General features: G+C 53.1%; 1 protein-coding gene across 2 annotated transcripts in view; it reads right to left on the bottom strand.

The window, feature by feature from the left end:
* SLC25A48 (solute carrier family 25 member 48) overlaps positions 1–22,520 on the bottom strand; it is a 47,744-nt gene that overhangs the window by 18,609 nt on the left and 6,615 nt on the right. For both annotated transcript variants that reach the window (XM_047778678.1, XM_047778677.1), the window contains exons 3-6: positions 20,664–20,735; positions 18,033–18,291; positions 3,718–3,975; positions 1,068–1,201 (exon numbers count right to left, since the gene is read on the bottom strand). In XM_047778678.1, the coding sequence (XP_047634634.1) occupies positions 1,068–1,201; positions 3,718–3,975; positions 18,033–18,291; positions 20,664–20,735 (723 nt within the window). The remainder of the gene's footprint in view (positions 1–1,067; positions 1,202–3,717; positions 3,976–18,032; positions 18,292–20,663; positions 20,736–22,520) is intronic.

Here is a 22,520-nt window from a genome sequence, read left to right as displayed (position 1 = left end):
TGGAAGTCCAGGGTTCCAGAGGAGAAGTTCCAGCGCCCACTGGAAGAAAAAAATAGAAGTTTGGACGCACTGGAGTAGGCAATTAGGAAAGAGCAGAGGACTTGACATGAGACGGCCACGTGATAAGGCCCAGAGGTTGGGTGTAACATTAACACTAATAAAATTACTAATACTAATGATAAATGGCTACCTCTTCCTAAATGGTCTCTAGGTATTATGCATTAAACTGAGTACTTTTTATATGCCTCATTTAATTTAACCTACAAATTATCCCTGCCATTCATGATAGGGTTGCTTATCATTGGAGGAATTGAGGCCCAGAGAGGTGAAATTGCTTGGATTCCCCTAGCTCACAAGCAGGCAGGCCTGGCTCTGAACTCAAGTTTGCTGACTCTAAGAGGCACACCAAGACAGCTGCGGCCCATTCAAAAAAGAACAAGCATGAGGATGCTAGGGGGTGCCACGGGAGGCAAAACAGATGAAGATCCATTAGTTTATAACCTTGGATACCAGATGTGGAAAACTGATCTTCATTCTGGGACAGTTTAGAGACAAGAAGAGGCTCAGCTTTAGGACGAGCCCTTTGGGGTCAGGAGCAGAAGGGAGATAAGGCCAGGCTGGAGGCTGCCCCCAGAGTTGAGACCAGAGGTGATGGAGTCTGGACTGGTGTGTGGTGGAAAGCAGAAGACAGGTCAGGGAACTGGAACTTGTGTGAGGTGATGGCTGAGGAGGTTCTGGGACTTGCCACTTGGAGAAGAGGCAAGGGTGAGGTGCTGAGAAGGGAGTGAGGAAGAAGCTTCCAGCCCATCTGGTCCAGACCCCAGATCTGCTACACACCAGCTGTGTGACCTCAGGTAGGGTAGCAGTCCTCTCTGAACCTGTCAGTTGGGGAGCACACCCACATCCTCCACCAACATGAGGCAAAGAGGAAACAAGGGCTTGATAAATGGTAACTGCCAGCACCTCAGCATCCTGATTCCCTTCTCTGTAATCTCACATTGCCCCAAATGCCCGACCCGACCTTCCCAGGACTGACACCAAACCCACATGACTGCTGGGGGGCTTACTTTAAGACCTTCCTTCTGGTAACTCTGGGAGATACAGTCCAGGACACCTTTGTATTTGTTTACGTAAACCCCATCAGCTTGCATTCGACTCTTCACAACATCCATAGGTGTTGCCGTCCCCCAAGAAATTGCTCCTGTAAAGAGAGACACAAGCAGGTGTCAGGGGCTGGCTGGCTGAGGTCTCGAGCGGACCTGGCTCCCTGCAGATTTCCCCAATTCACAGACTTAATAAGCTGCTTGGAGATGTGGAAAGAGCTCAGAGTCAGGACCTCTGAAGAGGGTTCCTGATTCCCCATTGCCACTTGCTGTGGGACTCTGGAGAAGTCTCCTGCCTCCTCTAGGACTTGGGCCTGTCATCTGTGAAACCTATCTTCATGGGGCGGATGTAAGGACATATAAACTGCTGCATGTGCGGCATTTAGCGCAGAGGCAAGTCCACAGCTAGTTTCCTTAAGCGCAAGCCTTTGTTGTAGCTTTCACTGGAGAAGCAGGAACAGGCCCCATGCTACTTTGCAGCACCTTTCCTGGCACAGGGGAAAGAGCCCAGGGTGAGGCTTGAGGCTGAAGGACAGGGCTCCCCAGAGGCAGGATTTACTCTGAACACAGAGACACTAAACAAACACGAGCAGATAGGCTGCTTGCCAAGGAAAGGTCGGCCTAGGGATTGCAGAGAAGAGCAGGGACAGGTCTTTAAAAAGCTTTTATCTTTTCCTGTGATGTGGAACAGAAGCCTGGGAACCATGTGCCACTGGCTCAACCTCACTGGGTAAGCTCGGGTGCCCTGGTTTGAGCACCTGTGTGACTTTAAAGGACTATAAGAAAACAACGTCCGGTTATCGTGTAAACACAGAAATTGGCACATTCTTTGATGGGGAAAGAAAAACAGATTGATGCCAAAGTCCAAGGCAGCTGGTGTGCAAAGTTTTGCAACTGCTGCCCAGCAGTGCCCTGAAGAGGTCTTAGTGTATCCCCGGCCCTCCGCTCATTCCCGTCTCCTGCCCCTGGGCCTCTGGGAACCCTCTGGACCTCTCCTCTCTCCTGCTGGGATAAGTGGGGCTGCTTTCCCTTGGGCCAGCCCAGGGGCTACTATGCCACACTCCCCTGTTCCTCAGCCCACGGGTGAGGGTCTCATAAAAGCAGGCTTGTCTGCCAGGCCACACAGACCTGCTCTCTCCAGGAATGAGAGCAGCCAGGCCTTGTATAGCCTCTCAGCCAACACTGGGCACTTGCTGGAGCTGGGCTCCAGGCTGGGCTTCAGGCACCTTCGGGGAGGGAGAGCGCTGGGGTTCGGTCTAAGATGCCAGTGTTGTTATGTTTTTCCCGAGCATCAACCACAGCTGATCCAGGAGGAGGAGGAAGAATGACACATTTCTGCTCCTCAGGGAACCTTTCCCATCTGCATCCAACACGCTATGGTATCAGCCTCCTGAAGAAGCAGTCCTCGGAGTTCCCATTGTGGCTCAGCAGAAACCAATCCAACTATTATCCATGAGGATGTGGGTTCGATCCCTGGCCTCACTCACTGGGTCAGGGAGGATCCGGCATTGCCGTGAGCTGTGGTGCAGGTTGCAGACGCGGCTCGGATCTGGCGTGGCTATGGCTGTGGCGTGGGCCAGCAACTACAGCTCTGATTCGACCTCTAGCCTGGGAGCTGCCATAGGCTGCTGGTATGGCCCTAAAAAGCAAAAAAAAAAAAAAAAGAAAAGAAAAAAGCAATTCCTCCGTTTCCACACTCCTCTCTGGTTGTGGCTGCGTTTCTCTCTTCCTCATTACGGCACAGTCAAAGCCCTTAGAAGTGTGCTGTGTACTTGGGTTCTCCTACTTCTTTCATCCCATTCTCTCCTGATTCCTCTTTTTCTTTATCAGAATGGGTCTTGTCAAAGTCCCTGATGACTTTGCTAAATCCAAGAGCAGGAATAGCAAGTACAAAGGCCCTGCTGGCACACAGAAGGCGCATCAAAATGTGGCTAAAGCAGAGCAGGTAAGGGCATGGTTAGAAAGCCAGTGTAGAAGGGTAAGAAGCAGCCAGCTGCTGACAGTGGCCTTGAAACCATTGCAAGGTCATTGACTTTTACCCTAAGTGAAATGGGGATGAAGTGTGGGCTCTAAGTAGGGACGTTAAGTAACCAGTCCATGGTCACAAAATGACTAAGTGTGGATTTGAACTTGGATCTTTCTGACTGCAAGGCCTGTGTTACAGTGTCTGCATTAGCTGTGTGTCCTTGGGTTGGTCACTGTGAACCTGAATTTTCTCTTTTGAAAACTGGGGCTAATGAAATCCTCGCACTAGAAAGGTTTGCAAGTTGCCAATATTCAAAAAAGGCGGACCAGGATAACATTTTCTTTTCAAAGCTCAGTGGCGGCTGACCCAGAGTGAATGCTCGAGGTACCCCTTCCGACTGAAAGCTGAATGAGCCCAAATAGGGCCTCAGAGAGAAAGGGATGAGAGAAAGTGGGGGGCCATTCCTCATTCCCAGCCCTTCCTCTGCCCGGCTAGGTCTGGCCATAGCAGGTATTTAACGAAGAATCGCTAGAGGAGTGACTGGACGATCCCTACCCCTCCCCAGGGCTGAGAAGGGCATTGTAGGCTCCCCAGCTGTCCAAGTGCAGGGGTCAGCACGGGGTCGTGGGTCAGCCTTGTCGCCCTTACCTGCCATGCCACCCGCCAGCCACACAGCGCAGGGGCTGGGGCCTGCGTGGGCCTCGGGTGTGATCCAGTCACTCAGAAACACATAGGGGATGAAGTAGAGGCAGTAGCCTGGGACGTCCCTCAGCAGCATGGCACTGGCGCCCCGGTACAGCCCTGCCAGGCCTTCAGTCCGCACGATGGTTGCGATGCAATGCACAGGCCCCTGGTAGGCTGGCTGCTCCCCAAGAGCTGCCGCCCTGGGCTTCAACCCGAGGTTGGCTGCAAAGACAGGGCAAAAAGATGGCAAGTGACCAGGGGGCAAGAGACCAGCCACTCTTTGGCACTGGCAGCAGCCCAGCCCATTGACAGCTGGGCTGTCACCTGTTGATTTTGACCAAACCTTCTGACCATTTTGACAGCTTAAATGAGGATTCTGAAGTCCCAACAGGGAGCCCCTGCCAGCATATGCAGCCAGACTGTGGAGGCAATCCCAGCCAGGTGATAAAGCACCAACTGCCTTAAAAGGCCCAGCAGTCCTTGGTCAACCATCACTGTCTTTCTGAGCAGATGCAACTGCACAATGCTTAGGACCAAATATGCTAAGCCATACCAAGCTCCTTTGTGTGTGTGTGTGTGCGCACATACTTTTAATTTTTATAATTCTGCTGGACAGCAAAGTGACTCAGTCCTACGTAAGCATCCCAGCATGTAGGATATAGTTCCCTGCACTCTACAGTAGCACCTGTTGCTTATCCACTTTAAATGTAATAGTTTGCATCAACTAAGCCCAAGCTCCCACGACTCAGGTGCAGGATGCACTGACTCGCTCCAGCCCTGGCCAGGCTATGTCCTGAAACAGCTGTAGGGCTGCAAGGTGCCACTGGCCCCTCAAAGTCCAGAGGCACAGGGTGCTGCCTCCTGGTCTGACCTCTGGGGTCTCTGCTGGCAGTCTATGGGTCGCTATGTTTGTAGCTTCTTCTCAGGATGTATGCTGCCAACAAGCAGCGACTCTCTGGCCCTCTAATCCTTCTACCTGGCGCCCTCCACCTCTCATTCTGATGCTCATCTACTCTGTTACAGACCCTTTAGCACAGCTCTGACTCATGGCCAGAGAGACCCCCTAGTCCCAGTGCAGGTAAAGTGCAGATAACGTGGACTCACATTCTCAACTTTCCCTTCTTGAAGAACTAGTGTGACAGGACCAGAACAGAAGCAGAATGAAGCCTGCCTATGACCACATGCCCATGTTGCCACCTGGGTTTAATTCTCTGGAAGTGCCAGCTCAGCTGGGTTTTACACATGCTGTCTCAGAGACAGAGCACTTGCCTTAAATAAGTGAACTTCCAAGTTCCCTAACAGTCCCAACTTTATCAGATGAAGACTGTGAAAAAACATTCAGCTTCTCAATGCCACAGTCCAGACTGGAGATTTAGGAGCAAAGGGCATCCCATCCTTGTCTCATCCCAGAAGTAGACAAGGTCGAGGGGAAGGTTTCAATTTGCCTGGAAAGTAGGCTTGAATGAACGCATCTCATCTTTGCTTTCTGTGGTAGGGGAAGAGGGGCACTGGGGCCGTGCCCTCTAAGACCAGCTCCAGTGTGGGCGGAAGGCTGAATCCCATCCACTTCTACAGCAGATCCTGCAGTGAGTGAGCAGGGGTGGTGGCCACTTGCAGGGGCCCCAGGCCCTCTGAGCAGAGCAAGATGAGATACTGTGGTCTTTGGGAGCCCACTGAACACCCTTGCTTCTCCTCCATCCACCATAATACTGTCAGGGATATTCTGACATTAAACCAAATAGATCTAATTGTCCCAACTTATAAATTTTGCCTGGGCCATGCTCATGTCGACGTAACTGTGATCTGTGCCAGGAGTCAAGGTTTTCATGAACCAACTATGGGTGTGATGTACCTTTTAGAAGTTTTGATTGAAGGCAAGTGTCCTGATAACATTCTGCTTGTTTGAAGGTACAGATGTTGAAAAAAAATACTTGTCCCTCCTCTAAGTGGCTTTGTCAACAAAACACCGGTACTTTTTTCCTTTTCAGGATAAGCAATACGGAAATTCTTTCACATCCTCCCCAGGTTGTAACATGAGCGACCTAGTTTTTATTGCTTGAAAAGGACCCATTTACAACTGTTACAGCAATACAACTGTCATGGTGACCTGGAAGATGGACATGAGTCTCGACTGGTGGCCAGGGCCTTCTGGACTCCAGCTGATACTACGAACCTTGGAACTCCTTCCAGCTCCCTCATCCCCAATATTTTTTAAAGAAACTTTTTATTTGCAAATAATTTAAAATTTGCATGAAAGTACGGCAATGAAAAATTGTACAGAGAACGCTTTTACCCAGATTCACCTGTTGTTAACATTTTACTTTGTTTTATGTTTTGTGTGCTCTCTTCTTCCCTCTCCCCACCCTTCCTCAACCTTTCCACTCAAACATATGTGTGCAATTAAAGTGAACAGATACCATCATCCCAGGGCACAAACTCTGCCCAGGCCATGTTCGTCTGCAGGTAACAGTGACCTGACCTGGAGTCAAGGTTTTCACGAATCAGAGGTGGGTACGAGGAGGCTTTCAGAGGTCACTGAAAGAAGGACAGCATCTGATAAAATCCTTCTTGTTGGGAGGCCCCGATGTCGGAAAAACACTTGCCAAACTTGTCATCAAGACCCAAATCAGAACCAAACCTGTCCTTTCTTTCTTCCCCAAAGTAAGCAATAGGAAATTCTTTTGCACCTATATAGATAACTTTATTTTCTGAGCCATTTCACGGTGAGTTACATACGAAATGGCCCTCTGCCCCGCAGTACTTCCGTCTGTGTTGTCTAAGAACTGGGACACTGTCTCACACGCTGAAGGACAGCGGCCGGGTTCATAATTGACGTGGACAGTACTGGTGTCTAAGGCACTGCCCACGCTCACACTGTCCCGCGAGCTCATGTTGACCTTTAGAGTGTCCCCTGCCCCCACCGTAGGGCAGGATCCAGTCTATCAGGTATGGCGTTCAGTTGTCATGTCTCTTTAGACGACTTTCATCTGGAGCAGTTCCATAGCCTGTCTTTGTTTTTTTTTAGGACACTGACATTTTTAAGCGTGCACCACCCCCCTTCTTGCTAACAGAACTTTCCTTATCTGGTGTTTGTTTGATGTTTCCTTGTTATTACACCGAGATGATGCATCCTTGGCTGACCCTCTTTTTTTTTTCTTAAGTCTCACCTCTTTCGCCATGAAGACAAACTCTCAAGTGCTATCTTCTCTGGCCTCCTACATTTGTTTTTATTAGCTTGTTGTTTAACTGAGGCACAATGTACATTCCGTATAAGGTATATAGCGCGTAAGTGCTCCGTTGATGAGTTCTGACCACAGTGTGCACGCGTCATCACACACTACGGAGAAAATGACATCTTCTATTTGAAATCAACTGTTTTGGTCACAGTTCAGTCCAGCAGAGTAAAGACCCTGAGCCTACCTAGCCTCTTCTGCTTTTCAAGGTTAAGGGATTCTGTGACATCGATGGCATGTCACTCAATGAGAAGCAAGTCTCTTCAAGCTGACAGTTGTTAGGAGCCCGTCTGCAATGGTGGTATGGACGATGCATAAGACAACACAAGGCAGAAGACCACAGCGATTCCTATCAGGCACCCAGACCACAAGATGCAGCGTGGCTCAGCTGCAGAAGGTGTGGCCCGGGAGCCTTGGCAGGTAGATCTAGAAAAGTGCTGAATCAGATTTCTTGGTAACTCGTACTGAACCCATTCTAGTTTGTATAAGACAAATTTCGGGGACCCCTAAACACTGACTTGGCAGGTTGCTGGCAAGCAGCTTTTGGAAGAAGGCACAAGTGAGATTCGTGGACTTGCGCATCTTTGTGCAAAGGAACCTGAGGAAGGAGGTGAGGGCTGTGCTTACAATGAACCACCGCCCCTCAGCCTGTGGTTCTGGAACCTTCAGGGCTTGGGCTTGGGGTGTGCACATGCACATACGAAGGGATTCACATCAGGTATTTTTCCTTCTAGGGCCAAACGTATTTAGTTTTCCTAACGAGACTCTTCTGTTCTGAAAAGAGGATAAAATCATGAATCAAATTTTGATTATTTCTTATTCTGAGTGCTTTGCCACTGAGACCATTTTTTGCTGTAATCTCCAAATGAAGAGCCTTTCCCTATGATTGGTATATAATACTCAGGATGCCTGTGGTTTTGTTTTCCCAAATTCATGTAGGATCAACTCGACCCCCTTTACAACACTGGTATGACGTTCAGTCAGTGAAATCGGCCCCCACCCTGCTCTTCTAAACCTTCCCCTAGCAGCAGAGGAGGGCCTGCACAGCTCTAAAAAGACCCCCCCGCTGCCGGCTCCTCCATCTTGCCCAGCCCGGTTCCTGCCATGGCTCGTTGGACCACAGGCCATGGCTGTTGGGCTCCCCTGCTCTGCAGCAGCATCTAGTAGCTTGCTTGCTGGCCCCTACCTGGGCCAGGAGGTCCCCCTACAGGCAGTGCCTCTGTGGGGAGCTCTGCAGGGCGTGGGGATCCAGGTTTGGCCAGTCCCAACAGGTACAAGTGCAGCCACCCCTTGAGGGGGAGGTCCTCCTACCTCAGAGAGGCTGAGGTCCCCACAGATCTGCCACCAGTACCCCTCATCTCAGGACCCAGGGAGCTGCCACAGCATCCCACCATACCCTCCTAGACACAAACAAAAACAAGTTTCATTTTTCCCTTTCTTAGGCAACGCTGTTCAATTTCTTCAGTGGGTCATGACCCTGGAAAGAGGAAAGTCAACTGCAAACAGTGACGAGTCACTGATCCGCTGAGGTAAGGAGGGTCTGGTCTTCAGGAAAACAAAGGCCTGACCACCCTCTGGGAGGGAGTTCACCCCAGACCGCCCCTGTGTGCCTACGCTGGAGGGGGAGAGGGACAAAGACCCAAGAACATTTCTCAGCAAGTCACCTTCTACAGAGAATCCTGAGCAAGGTGACCACCTGGAGATGAGGCTCCGCTGGTCACCAGTCAGCGACACACAGCCTCCCCAGGCGTTCTGCGCTTGAAAACATCTGGGCCAGCGGGCTCACAGGCGGACGAGGGGAGCATGAAGTTATTTCAAGGAGTCACCAATCCATAAGCACTACGGACTGACAGAATTTCTAAAACACTGCACATACGTGTATGACCATTTTTCCCCTATGTGTAGGTCCTAGTGTGAGAACACAAAATTTTACTTAAATATACTAATAATCCATAGTTGCTTGTCATATGTCTTTTCTTAATCCATGGACACAAAGAAAAGCCACTGTTCTACGGGTTGGACTCTATTTCATAAATTTAAAAGGTACTTGCAGAAAAAGCTGGGACCCACAGGCTGTGCCCTATTATCGTCTGTCCTGATACTGCTGTTTCTGAGCACGTTGGTGAGCGCTGTCACAACAGAATCACACGCTGGCCTGTCCCAGGTCCTTGGGGCCCTGGGCCTGACACTGTGGCCCTCAAGTGCCTCCACAGCCATTCAGTGAACACATGAGCATCTGCTCAGCGGCTCTAGGATCAGGGCCTCCCAAAGCGTCCCTCCCATGCTCAGCACCCCTCCAAGCTTAGTCCTGTCTGGTCCTCATGCCAAAGGCTGTGGGTGCTAAAGGAAACTTCCAAATCATGGAATAAGGTGCCACACTTGCCCAAGACACTACAGAAGCATCCAGTAACGTGGATGGACATCCTCCAGCAGACAGGCTGGGTATAACCTCTGTGGTTGGGGTCTGAGCAGGCTGGGGGCCCCTCTTTTGTTCCCCAGGATATTACCAACTGGGAAGAGCTGGCCCACCTCCTGTTTCTCAAGAGGCCAACAGTTGCCTCCTGATCTGCAGGTAGTTTAGCAGGAAGAGCTGGGATTTGCTTCACTGCCCACGTGCTATTTCCTAGCAAACACCCAGGGCAAAGGGCTCAACCAAGCCGGGCCTCATTTCCTCCTCGTCTACTCCTCACTCGGCTTCTGTGAAAATGAACGGAGAAGGCTGGCAACTGTGCTTCACTAAAATGTGTGCTGTGCAAATGTACTTTCACCTGAGGCAAATAGTTATCATTCCTGTCTTTAATCCCTTGACCTGATGTGACTTCGGATTCCAGAAGTGCTGGACCTGCCAACCTCAGGTGGTCGTGTCCTGCTGTGCCCTGCCGAGCCTACTGTGGGAGACTGCGGGTGCCCGCACAGCACTGAGAACTACCAATGCTGATACCATGAACAGAAATCAGAACAGTACCTGCCCTTGTCCACTGAATGAAGGAACCAGTGGGTGAGTCCCCACTGCGTTAAGTTGCACAATGGTGTGTGACGTTGCGTGCACCTTCATCAATCTCAGCAAGATAAGGGGGGGCTAGAGTTTGATAAGGATTCCGTCAAACCGTCCACAACTCAAAAAGCCCTGGAACTGACGGCTATGTGCCCAGCCTCTCCACAAAGCCCCTCCCTCCACCCCAGCCCTCACTTCCTACTTGAGAAGAAGGGCCCCGACTGTACGGTCCTGGCAGGTCTCCAAGTTTTGGTGCCTCTTAGCACACCCCAAGGGCTCCCACCTCCCCAGAAGCTTCCTTCTTTAGGCGCTGCATGGAGCGACGTCTATCTCTTTATGGAGCGTAGCATCACTGACCCCTTCCCTGAGCTGGAGAATTCTTGGAAAACGCCCTGTGTGAGAAGATTGCTCCTCCAGAGGCTAACCTGCCTGGAGAAGAGCATGTGTCTTGGCCGCCACACATCTTTAGGGGAGCAATAAAACTACATGACCAAAGAGAAACGGATGCAGTCGGGGCCTCTGAGGCATCGTGGCAGACCTTCCGAGCCAGACGCGTCTGAAGATCCAGCGAAATCAGAGGAATGGCTTCCCCCTACTTTGTCATCAGGCGGATGCTTAGACTCAGAGGGGCTTGTGTTCAGGTGTGCAGCAGAGGACCTCACCTGCCCAGGTGCAGCCCTCGGCCGGCGCTCCCGCTGTTACCGTCCCGCCCGCTCGTCTCCTCTTGACCTGTCCAGATGTCAGCTCTGTCTCCTCCCGGCACCCTGGTCCCACTCTGTCCCCTTCATTCCAGTCAGATTGCCTTGCACACGGCACAGACAGGCACCTTCAACGTGCTTCCTCTTGCCTAAAGATTCTCTCTCAACTGTCTCTTCCCTTCTCCTCTACCAACTGGGAAAACAAAGTCTCTTTCCTTCTCTACCCCTTGGTCTTGGTCCCCACTGTCACCGCGACTTCAGCAACTGTCCCCTCTTCTCCCCCCATGTTGGGGACAGGGGTCTCTCAGGACTCTGTTTCCAGGGTGTGGAGCTGCATGGCCAGGGACAGAATGGCCCAGAGAGCAGGGACAAAGCGCATAAGCTCCCCACCTGTCAAACAGAGAGTGACTGCAGCTATTTCACAGAGTTGCTATGGTGACGGAGTCATGGAATGTGTGTCGGCACAGGGCACGCGGTCGGGGCTGGGTCCTTGTGAACCACGACTATTCGTGTCCATACAGCTCCTCCTCAAACTCCCCGACGGAGGTCGCCGACGTCTCAGTGACGTTCGCCTTCTTCACTTTTGAACTCCTCTGGGCATCCGCATCTAATGCAGTGACTTTGGCTGTTCCTTCTGGCTGTCACACCCTTATGTGGACCTCAGGTCCTGAGACTCCAGCTGCGGTCCCTCCCTCCACAGGAACCAAGGCAAGGTCGCCACTTTCTCGCTCGAGCCAACCCCTCCAGCCAGGGTCCCAAACAGCAGCCACGACAAGGAGCAGGCGCTGCTCCCTGCTCCACGCCAGGCTGCCTGACGCGTGCCATCTGCTGTTTCATTCCCTGCATGAGAGGCACCACCTCCCTCATCGCCACCCACCTTTGAAATTTCGGGTCATTTCTGACCCTCTCCCATCTCCTGCGTGGCCTGTGGCTTCCGCATTCATCAATGCCTCTTCCATCGCCCACTCCCCTCCATGCTCGAAGCAAAGGGCTCGAGTCAGGTGTTCCCAGCGCCTTGCCTGGTCTGGGGCAGCAGCCTCCAAATCAGCCTCCTCGTGTTGACTATTCCCACCCCTTCTATCCCTTCTGAAGGCCAAGTTCACTTGCCTACCACACAGCTTCGCTTAGCTCAGGCGGGTGTCCAAGATGCTCCACTTGGCATCTAGCAGGCAGTTAGCAGGTAGTCCAACTCTGCTGAACAGCACAGGAGCCCCTACTCAGCTAAAAACCCAAGCTCGTCACAGCGGACCCTGCATCTTCCAGAGCCTGGCCCTCCCCCATCCTGCCACCGAGTGGCTCCCTATGCTGTCATCCTTCCGTTTGAAACACCTCTCCCTCCACACGCCCCCACCTCCAAATCCTAGCCAGCATTCAAACACCCAGCCCATAGCAGCCTCCTCTCCGGAGCCCTCCTGGTCTTCAGAGCCAGACTGTGAGGTTCCAGGGCCTTCCATGGGCATCTTCTCACTCTGGTACACACCTGATTCCCATGAGACTCTGTGCTCCCTGAAGGCAAGGGCTGTGTGTGTGATACCTGACGGGCCTACTGTGCTGGGCTCGGAGCGGGACCTCGGGAAACATCTGTGAATGAAGGAATCCAAGAGTGACTTCAAGCAGGTGGAACACTGGCCCTCGGCCTCCAGTGGGGCCGGGCGAAATCACCACAGAGTTAACGGTTTCCTGTGGCGCCGAGGACTTTGTGATCCGCACGTTAATTAGGCTCCGAATGAAAACAGGCCTGAAGCTCCCAGACGGGGGAGGAGTGAATGTCACTGGCCAACTGGCTGGAGGATGGGACTTGGCCCAGGCAGCAGAGGGACTGCTGGCCTCGGGGACCTCAGCCGCAAATTCTAACTCAGGCCCAGCAGGGCGCCCAGTGAGGCTCATGCCCATTCAAAGGGGAGCAATGACTTGAAAAGGGCTGAAAAGGGAGGGTCTTTTCACAAGCACCCCACTGTCACGGCCAGGTCCAAATGAACTCAGGCCAAGTCACAGAGGCCCCAGGAGAGAACCTCTGTGCAGTTGGGAGAATGCTCACGGGCGTAACTGCCACCCAGCACGCACTGGCAGGCAGCGCCAAGGGCGAATTCTCTTTAAACTTCAGCGAGTGCCCATGGAATTTGGTAAAACCTTTCTGTTTCACAAATTTCGCAATGCTCGCCAAGAATCTTAAAAATGACCACACTCTGACCCACTCATGAATCGGAGAGCCCACACATTCAGAGAAATGACTGCAAATGAAGGCAGCTCTTTATGGACAAAGTTGCTGATCACATCACTATTTTTAAAAGAGGAAAGACTGTAAACAACCTAAATGTTCATCAGTAGGAAGACTTTTAAATAACGTTTAATTGTATAGCTCACCTTTACTTCATGTTTTCAATGGACCAGACTAACGTTTTGCCAGGACCTTCATGGGTGACATATCGTTCCATTCTAGCCCAGGCTACTCTTGTTATGCCTATTTTGCAGATGAGCAAACGGAGGCTTGGTGGTAAGAGGTGGCTTGTCCAGAGTGTCTGGACTCTGGTGGAAGGAGGATTAGAAGCAGGTAGTCTAAGTCTAGAAACTGAATTCTTATCATATTATATCATCCCTCTCAAAATGCGTGTATGTGGGTGTACCTGATGGAATATTGCACGTCTATTTTAAATAGTATCCATCTTTTAATTTTATGCGCTACTTTAGTGACATGGAAAATGTGTCTGTTATACTACCAAGTTAAAAACAGAATATGAAACTGCCTATAAACATGACTGCAACCTCTTAAAACATTTAATTTATCCATAAAGAAGAGGAAACACATGAACGTGTTGGCAGTGACTGTGCCTGGGTGGATGGCACGTTCTCCCTCCACACTCAGTATTCTGCATCTTGTTCATTTCTAACCACTAACAGGTCATCACGATGAACTCAATGGCTTTCTATTTGCACGTTTCCAACCAGGTGAGCAGAGCTCTCACTGCGACACAGCCTCCGTTCTACCTGCCACATATCCCAAAGCAGGAAAGCCAAAGGCCTCTGGCACCTGCCTCTGGTGTGTAGCTTAGTCTCTAATGGCCCATCGTCACCACCCAGAAAGTGGACGAGCACTTCTGGTGGAAAGCCGCAAGCTACAAGGGATCCCACAGGCTCTGCACAAGGTGGCCTAAGAGCACTTCTCTCAGCACAGTCACTACGGAGCAGAGACCACAAACCTGCGGCCAGCACCAGTCCCGCACTGTCTAGTCCACACAATGCTTTGGGCTGCATGGTGTTCTGTTGGTTTATGTTCGGTTTTGTTTTTAATTGAAATATCTGACAATTTCCCAGTAAAACACCCACCAGAAATCTAGTCTTCTGCCTTCTCTTAAAAGAGCAAAAGATCCAGGCCTACGGCAACAGTCAGCTGGAGCAGAGTCAAAGCCACCCCTTTAGACAGAATCTGGGCAGCTTGCAAAGCGTTCCCAGCCCTCCTACTGCCTCCCTGGCACCAAGGCTGACGCCTGTGCTTGAACCACTGCTTTTCTAAGGGCAGAGTGACACAGAACGTGAAATATGTTCTGTGTTTCAGTACATAAGAGGAAAAATGAAATACAGGTTAGGAGGGCTGTGGGTGTGAAAAAACGGAAGAGGGTCCATTTTCCAGGTACCTCTGCTCACTTACGTAACCTCCGTGGACCAGTGAATCTTTGTTTTCTACGTTTGGCCTAGGGGTTCCCGAGGAACAAGTGAAAGAAAACCACATCCTTCCCCTTTTTCTGGAGAGACTCCTGGCAGAAAATCCTGCCTGCCCTGCTCCATCCCCAACTGTTGGTCCTGCCCAACACCTGCAATTGCTAAGGCCCTTTCCCCCCCGCATCTGGGGGGAGCTGTGCAAAAGTGGACCACGCAGAGACGAGCCGCCCAAAACCACAGAACTCAGACCCAGCCCTTGCAGCCTATAAGCTGTGCCCACGACTGGAACAATGTCATTTTGGAGACGTGCTTCCAACCCTCTTCCCTCCCTTAAAGTTTGCCACTGGTTTTGTGCAAAGGCCCAGATGTTACCAGTTGCGGTAGCCTCAGCTTCTAGAAAATCCTGGGGCAGAAGTACAATCAGCATAAGGGGGCTCTGAGTCAGACTGCCTGGGTCTGTATCCCAGTTCCACCCCCCACGAGGGCTGGAACCTCAGGCAGGTGTTGGAATCTCTCTGTGCCTCAGTCTCCCCTTTGAAAATGTCTAGGAGCTAGACTGATGGGGAGATGAAACACAGACTAGTTCTTCACACAGCGCCTGGCACATACTAAGGGCTCCCCAGCCCCCATGGCTGTGACTGTTCTGGCTTCATCCGCATCAGAGGCTCACCCTCCAGTCTTGGTGCCCACCTTCCCTTCACCTGCTAGGGTCAATGGCTTTGTGTCTGCACTGCCAGCTAAGCCCCTGGGACGAGATGCTGACGACCTTGAGCTTTGAAGGGCTGAGAAAAGTTTGGGTGCAAGACGTCCCTTGGTCTCTTGTAAGAGCCTTCCCTGAGCTAGCAAAAGGCCAGCTTCTGGGCACACTGGGAAGGACAGAACACAAACATTTTCATTTTCTGTTGCTGCCTCAAGGGGTTTACTTAAGAACCGGTTTCCTTCTGGCACCATGGGTGAACTTGCAACCTGAGGCCACACTCCCATCTGTGAGGAGCAGAGTCAGGGAACCGCCTGTCCCCTGAGATGCTGTCAGCACCTCCCACTGTGGAAAGGAGACACGGAGGGCACACAGGTCCTCATCTTGTCCCCACTCAGAGGGCGTATCCTGAAAACGAGGCTCCAGAAGGGTCCCAACTTCCCGGCTAGGCAAGGGTCCCAGCCCAAGTGGGCATGACTCAGGTTCCCGGGGCCCAAGGGAGCAGGGATGAGTGGCCCTCAGTGCTGCCCTGAGCAGGTACACGGTCCTGACCTCCCACTCTCCTTCTCCCCTTCCCCAACCTGACTCCCTCCTGGCTGCCTGGGGTGGCCCGGCTCAGCTCTCCCACCCACCCTGTTCGGAGTGGCCCAATTCCTGCCTGCCTGCCTACTGGACGGAACATTACAGGAGGAACAGGACAGAGTCTTCCGCTCACCTCTGCGTCACAGCAGGCACATAACTACCGTGTGTTGAGCAGATGAGCAGAGCTACCCATCACACCCACCTCACACTGTCGGGCGGCGGTCCAACGAGATGAGCAGACAGCGCTCAACGGCGTCTGGACACAGTGAGTGCTGAGCAGCCTTGGTAGCTGCTAATGCAGGCTGCTTAGCTCCCTGAAGCTGAGGCTCCTGCACACCCAGCGTTGGGACCTTTCTCAGGTCTGGCTACTCTCCCACCCTTTTTCCAGTCTCCAGAGGTTTCTAGTCTGGCTCCAGGACCCTGGAGTTCGGGCTTTAGCCTTTCAAGTTGGCCACCATTCTAGAACCCTCTGCAGGGAAGACGTGGTTGGGTGATGGCAGGAGAGAGAACGGAATCAAACGCTGTCAGGAGAGCTCCAGATGTCCCAGGCACCTCCAGAGAAACATCTCCCTGGGGGTCCAGGCTGGCTGAGGCCCCTCCCAGATATGTGACTCTTGCCCCCTTTCCTCCCTCCACGGACGAGGCGCCCAGGCTACAAAGGAGGTGGGGCTGCCCCCAGAGCCGAGGAGCCTCATCACCGAGACCCTTCCAGCATCTGGAGCCCAAAGAGCTTTAAGGCTCACGGAGAGGTTTCCTCTGCACCGGAGACTCACACAGCTTTGCTAAAGTAGACAGGATGGCACAAAAAGCCAGCCTGGGGGCCAGGACTCCTGGGTTCTAGGCCTGCTCACGATGCCCTTCATGTGTCTACATCCTCACTTTTGCCTCTAGGATAGGACCAGATGGGCGAGCTTCAAACACTCCACAGAGGTGAGGCCCTTCCACCAAACTGGACTGTCCCGAGCCATGACTCAGTACGTCGAGTGAGCGAAGGCAGGGACCTGCCTGTCCTTCTCTCCAGGGGCCCCCGTGGGGGACCCTCTGGGACCCTCTGGGTGGGCCAACCCATGTGCTGACAGGGGCCCTGGGCCCTAGGCCATCCGCGTACCCCTGTGAGGAAGCATCAGCAACACGCTCAGAGGGTGCACAGGCCCACCCTGGACACATCCCCAGCTGAGCAGGGAGCGAGGCCGCATGGAGGCACTGGGTAGGGGTGCTCCTGAGTGAACTTTCGGGGCTTCAGCCTCTGGGGGCCAGAGGGCTCACACGGTCTTAGCTGCAAGAGCTGTCGGGAAGAACCATAGGTGGTGCCTCCGATATACAAAAAAGGGAACCGAGGCCCAGGAAGGAAGGCTATCTTCCCCGAGGAGACAAGGCAAAACGAGAGCCCAGGACAAACCTCAAGGGATGGAAATTTGTCTAAGATCCCAGGTCATCCTGGCTCCCGAGCTGACACCTTCTCCTCTGCACAGCAAGTGCCTGCCCTTCCTTTCCATCTTCCTTTATCCAAACTGCTCCCAGCAGGAGAGGCAGAAACCTCTTTCCCAGCAGGGAGCTCAGGGGCAGGAGCTGCCACGGGGCACACAAGAAACGGAGCTTCCATGGAACATCAAGCGCGAGACGAGGGGCCGCGGGCTTCACGGCCCTGTAGCCCATGCAGTGTGAGGCCTCCCTGGCCGCGCCCCTGCCGTGAGGAGCAGGTGTGGGTCTGAGATATGGGCAGGTGCAGAGGGCCCCCCACTTAACTTAAGGCTCTGCTGCTGCCCTTTTTATGTCTTTTTGCCATTTCTTGGGCCGCTCCCGCGGCATATGGAGGTTCCCAGGCCAGGGGTCGAATCGGAGCTGTAGCCGCTGGCCTACGCCAGAGCCACAGCAACGTGGGATCCAAGCCGCGTCTGCAACCTACACCACAGCTCACGGCAATGCCAGATCCTTAACCCACTGAGCAAGGCCAGGGATCGAACCCGCAATCTCATGGTTCCTCATCGGATTCGTTAACCACTGCGCCACAACGGGAACTCCTGCCCTTTTTAAATTCTTACTAATTCTTGAAGAAGGAATTCTGCATTTTGCTGAAAATTATGCAGCTTGTCCGCACTGGCCAGTCATTAATTGTGTGTCCCTGAATAAGCACCTTCACCTCCGGGAGCCCATTTTGCTCATCTATAAAATGCAAACAAATGCAGCACGTGCCTCAGAGAATGGTTCTGAAGACAAATTGCGGGAACATGTGCAGCGCTCTTTGCAAGGACCTGGTGCAGAGTAAATCCTTGACCAGTGAGCGTTATCAGCAGCGATACAATAGTACAACACGGACGCCACGCTCCATAGACGGGATGTTAACTGTATCCCAAACCTGGAAACCAGGAAAGGGTCACAGGTGCCCAGACACTAGGCAACCTCTCCTGGCCTCTTACCTTCCTGAAGTGGCTGGGTCTGCATCTGCAGCCGGATCTTGATGAGGTCCACGGGCGCGCCCAGCCCCACGGAGACAACGCCGGCCACCATGCTGGCCAGGAGCAGGTCAGACAGCATGTGAGGCGGGCCAGCCTCCGCCTCCGGGCACCGGTAGCGGCTGAGGAACCTCTGCGTGTTGCTGAAGACCCCAAACACCACTGAGTTGTAGACAGCGATGCTGGCGAGGGGAAAGGACATGCCCTTGAAGAAGGCGAACACCTGCAGTGAGACCCAAGGGAAGGAGCGTGAGGGCCAGGCTGCCCTCGAACAGACCCCGCCTCCCGGAGCCCGCGGGCTCTCAGCAGCGGACAGAGCACAGGAGGATGCTGAGGGGAGAGGAGGGACGGGGAGGGGGAGAGCATCCTTGCCCTGAGGAGGACCACCTTCTGCACGAAGCTTTGTTTCCTTACCCGTGTGTGCTGGGCCTGGAAGCTGCATCTGTCACTGGAGTGGCAGTGTTCTTGGGCTGTGGCTGAGGGGAGCCTGGGGGGCCCCAGTGGGTGGCAGGTTTGTCCAGCATCACAGACTCCTTCCTCACGCACCAGCCCAATAAGAGCATTCTAAGGCCTGTGCCGGGCCCCGGAGGACAGCAAAAAAGAAATGCTCTCTGCCCTCACGGAGCTCACGGGGGTGGGGGGTGGGGGGTAAAGGGACCAGGAAAGACAAACTAACAGGCAATTAGAATATAATGCCCTAAAACTGTAGGGAAGGGACACGAAAGGTCCCACAGCCCCCGGGGCACCTGGGCCAGTCTGTAGCCACAGGGCTCTGAGCATGGGCATCCACTAGAAAATAACTGGAGGGGGAGCCCCGGAAGGACAGCATGAAGGGGCTTCTGTACATACACACCGCATTCTCAACCAACAGCCAGATGCTCTAGTGAAACTGGAAAATTCCACAGGCCCTTGGAGGAGTCAGGGCAGCCCACACGGCCCCAGAGATGCAAAGCACTGGGAAGCCATGGTAAAGACGCCAGGCTGTCCTCAAACCCACTAATCCTGACCTGCGTGTGTGGACCCTATTTGCAGGAACACACACACACACACACACCATCCTTCAGTTCCCTTCTCTACAACCAGCTCCCTCAGACGACCTGGGACGGCACTGAGCCTTGAGCTGCTAGGTCTCAGAGGAACGCCCACAGTCCCCACAGAAACCTGGAGCTGAGATGCTGGCTGGCAGACAGTGCGAGGGACGTGGGCCAAAAAGCAGAATCAACAGCTGCCATTCAGGGAACGGAGGACTCGCACAACACTACCCCCAGAACAGCTAGTCTTGGGTTTCCAATGCTTGCCCTGATTTCAAAAGAGATGATCAAGAGGGTTGGAAAAACACCGGACACAAGGCCCTCCTCATTGAAGGAGAGGCTCCAGGTGCAGGCAGGAGGCTCCCAAGCACTCCTTTCTTTCTTTTTTGCTTTTTAGGGCCACATATGCAGCATATGGAGGTTCCCAGGCTAGGGGTCAATCGGAGCTGCAGTTGCTGGCCTACACCACAGCCACTGCAGACATGGGATCTAAGCCACATCTGCGACCTGCACCACAGTTCACACAGCAATGCTGCTTCCTTAACCCACTGAGCCAGGCCAGGAATCAAACTTGCGGCCTCATAGATACCAGCTGGATTGTTTCCCCTGCGCCACAACAGGAACTCCCTAGAGCATTTCTTCAGACAGAGCCTGGGAGTGGGGTGGGGGACCTCAGTCAATAATGGCGCCACATTTCCAGTGACTCAAGGAAAAGTCCAGGGCTGCCAAAAGGCTTATAATGGACCATTTCTTTAAGTCAACAGGTCACTTCAGCCTAAATTCAAAATTTTTAAATCCCCCCAATGACAGGAGTTCCCTGGTGGCCTCATGGTTAAAGATCTGGCATTGTCACTGCTGTGGCATGGATTCCATCCCTGGCCTAGAAATTTCCGTATACTGTGGGTATGTGTATCTATGTGTGCATGCGTGCGTGCATGTGTGTATAAAACAAAAGCCAAGTGATTCTGGAGTGACTTGTGGTCCAAGCCTGCTCTGGGTATCTGGGACCAGAAGAGCCTGGCCCCTGCTCTGAGCCTCTGAGACGTAATTTACCCGCCATTCATTGGTTTTGAAAATCTGACAGCTCGGGAGTTCCCATTGTTGCTCAGTAGTAACAAACCTGACTAGTATCTGTGAAGACGTGGGTTTGATCCCTGGCCTTGCTCGGTGGGTTAAAGATCTGGTACTGCCATTAGCTATGACATAGGTCACAGATGCAGCTTGGATCCCATGTTGCTGTGGCTGTGGCACAGGCTGGCAGCTGTGGCTCTGATTTGACCCCTAGCCTGGGAACCTCCATATGACACCGGTGTAGCCCTCAGAAGACAAACAAGAAAATCTGACCGCTCATCTTGCATTTGCATGAATTTTCCACACTGTGGAAATAGCGCGCTTGGTGGCAGGGTTAGGCAACAGGCCATACTGGAGCGCTGGTGTGAGATGAACGGGGAAAACTGAGCTGAACGTGATGAGCAGTGACAAGCAGAGGCCTGCTGCTGCGGAGGTGCGGCCCGTGGGAGAGCTGGGAGCTCAGCCCCAGGCAACCCGCCCCGGGAGCACTTACGCTCTCCCTCCTGTACACCGTGCGGATGCAGCTGAGGGTGTTCCCGTAGCCGGTGCCAGCCTGCAGGCGAGCCTGTGGAGAGAGGCAAGGGGTGAGGGGCCAGCCAGAGACAGCCCTGTCCCTCCAGGATGCTGAGCTCCCAGCACTGAGGCCCAGAGAGGGGAAGGCCCTGCCTCAAGTGACCCTGTCAGGAAGGAGGCCTAGGCATCCGTCCTGGTCAGGTGGGCCCTCTGTTCTCTACCTCCACTGCCGCCCCCCATGGCCCATTCGCATCTGGCTACATGTAGCAGGAGAAGAACGAAGGCCAGCTTATTGTGCGAAGACAATGCCTGTTTGGGGACATACGATTCTGCTGTACCTTGAGTACAAAAAGCTACGCCATGGCTTTGGCCCATCCGATGCCCTTTGCGCTGGCCTCCGAATGCTCCGGGGGGCAAGCTGCTCTTCTCACCTCCAGACCCCTTCCTTCTCACCTTAACGACAGGCTGGTCTCCTCGCTGGCCTCGCACTTCCCCTCACGCTCCCTTGCCTGTGTCTACACAACAGGAAGCTTTTTCCAAACAACAATGGATGGTGTCACTGCTGTCGCAAGCTCTCCAGTAGCCTCTATGAAACTCAGAATAAATTCCACACTTAACCAGCACCTGGGAGGTCCTGGGTGAACCCCCGAGCGTGCCTTTCACTGCCCCTGCGGCACTTCCTCCACGCCCATCGTGCCCGCCACATGGCACATCCCCGATCCTTGGAGCATCTGGTTTTTCCGACATCCAGAAAGTTCCATCTGTGTTCTTCCCCTGGAGGCCTCTATCTCCAGCCCCTGCTCATCTTTTGGGTCTCAACTTAAATGCTGCCACGATGTCACCTGTTTGTCTGTTGTCTTAAGGTTTATTTGGTTTCCACCTCGGGGGCAGAGTCATCTCGTATTTCTCTCTCTCTAGGAGCTGAGCATGGCCCTGGGACCTGGCTTGTGGCACTGGCTGACCAAAGGGCGGGAGGACAAAACCATGGCCTCCTCGAAAGAGGCTGGTTCTGGTGGCTGGGGGCATCAGTAGACAGGCAGAGAATCCGAGAAAGGGCACGGAAGAGCCCAGGGCAGTCTTTACCCTGGGTCTAGACCAGGGCAAAGGACTGATGGCACTCAAGCAAGGTGCCACAGAGGCCAACGGCACAGCTTAAGCCTCTAAAGCCTCCAATTGCAACAGGGGCTGGCATTTAGTAGGCACCAACTACATACTTGGGGAAACACTGGGCATCATATGCAACTTGTCTCACAGAATCCCACAAATGCTATGAGGTGTGGATACTCTCCCCACCCCAGAGATGAAGAAAGTTGCTTCCCTGTGTTAGTTTCCTATGGTTACTATAACAAATTATGACAAATTTAGTGGCTTAAAAAAATGCAAATTTATTCTCTTACAGTGTTCAGCTAGTGTACAGAAAGCTGAGCCCTGATTAGAAAATTCTGGTCACACTGCATTAGACGTAAACCTTAAATGCACCAGCTGTGCCAGCAGCCAGGGGAGCACCCTGGCTCTCCACCTGGGACAAGGCAGCTGCAGGCAGAGATGGAGCTTTTGAGCCAGGTCAGCAGCCCAGACCCTCCTAGTTTGGCTCCTGCAGGGGCGAGCCTGGGACCCTGGGACAAATCACTCTTCCGTCTCCCCACACACCAGCATGTGTGTTCATCAGGACAGGACAGGACTTGCTCACTGCTCTATCACTGCCACAGCGACAATCTTCAGGACAGCCCCCCTGGGGAGGTGCTCTTTATCCATTTTACAGATGAGGACACCGAGGCTCAGGGGAGTTCAGTGCTGTGCCTTAGTCATGGGAGAATACGTGGGAGGCAGGGACTGG

This window comes from Phacochoerus africanus, chromosome 4, assembly GCF_016906955.1.
Source record: "Phacochoerus africanus isolate WHEZ1 chromosome 4, ROS_Pafr_v1, whole genome shotgun sequence".
NCBI classification, from domain to species: Eukaryota; Metazoa; Chordata; class Mammalia; order Artiodactyla; family Suidae; genus Phacochoerus; species Phacochoerus africanus.
Note: the sequence above shows the minus strand (reverse complement) of the source record. Positions and strands in the feature narration are given on the sequence as shown.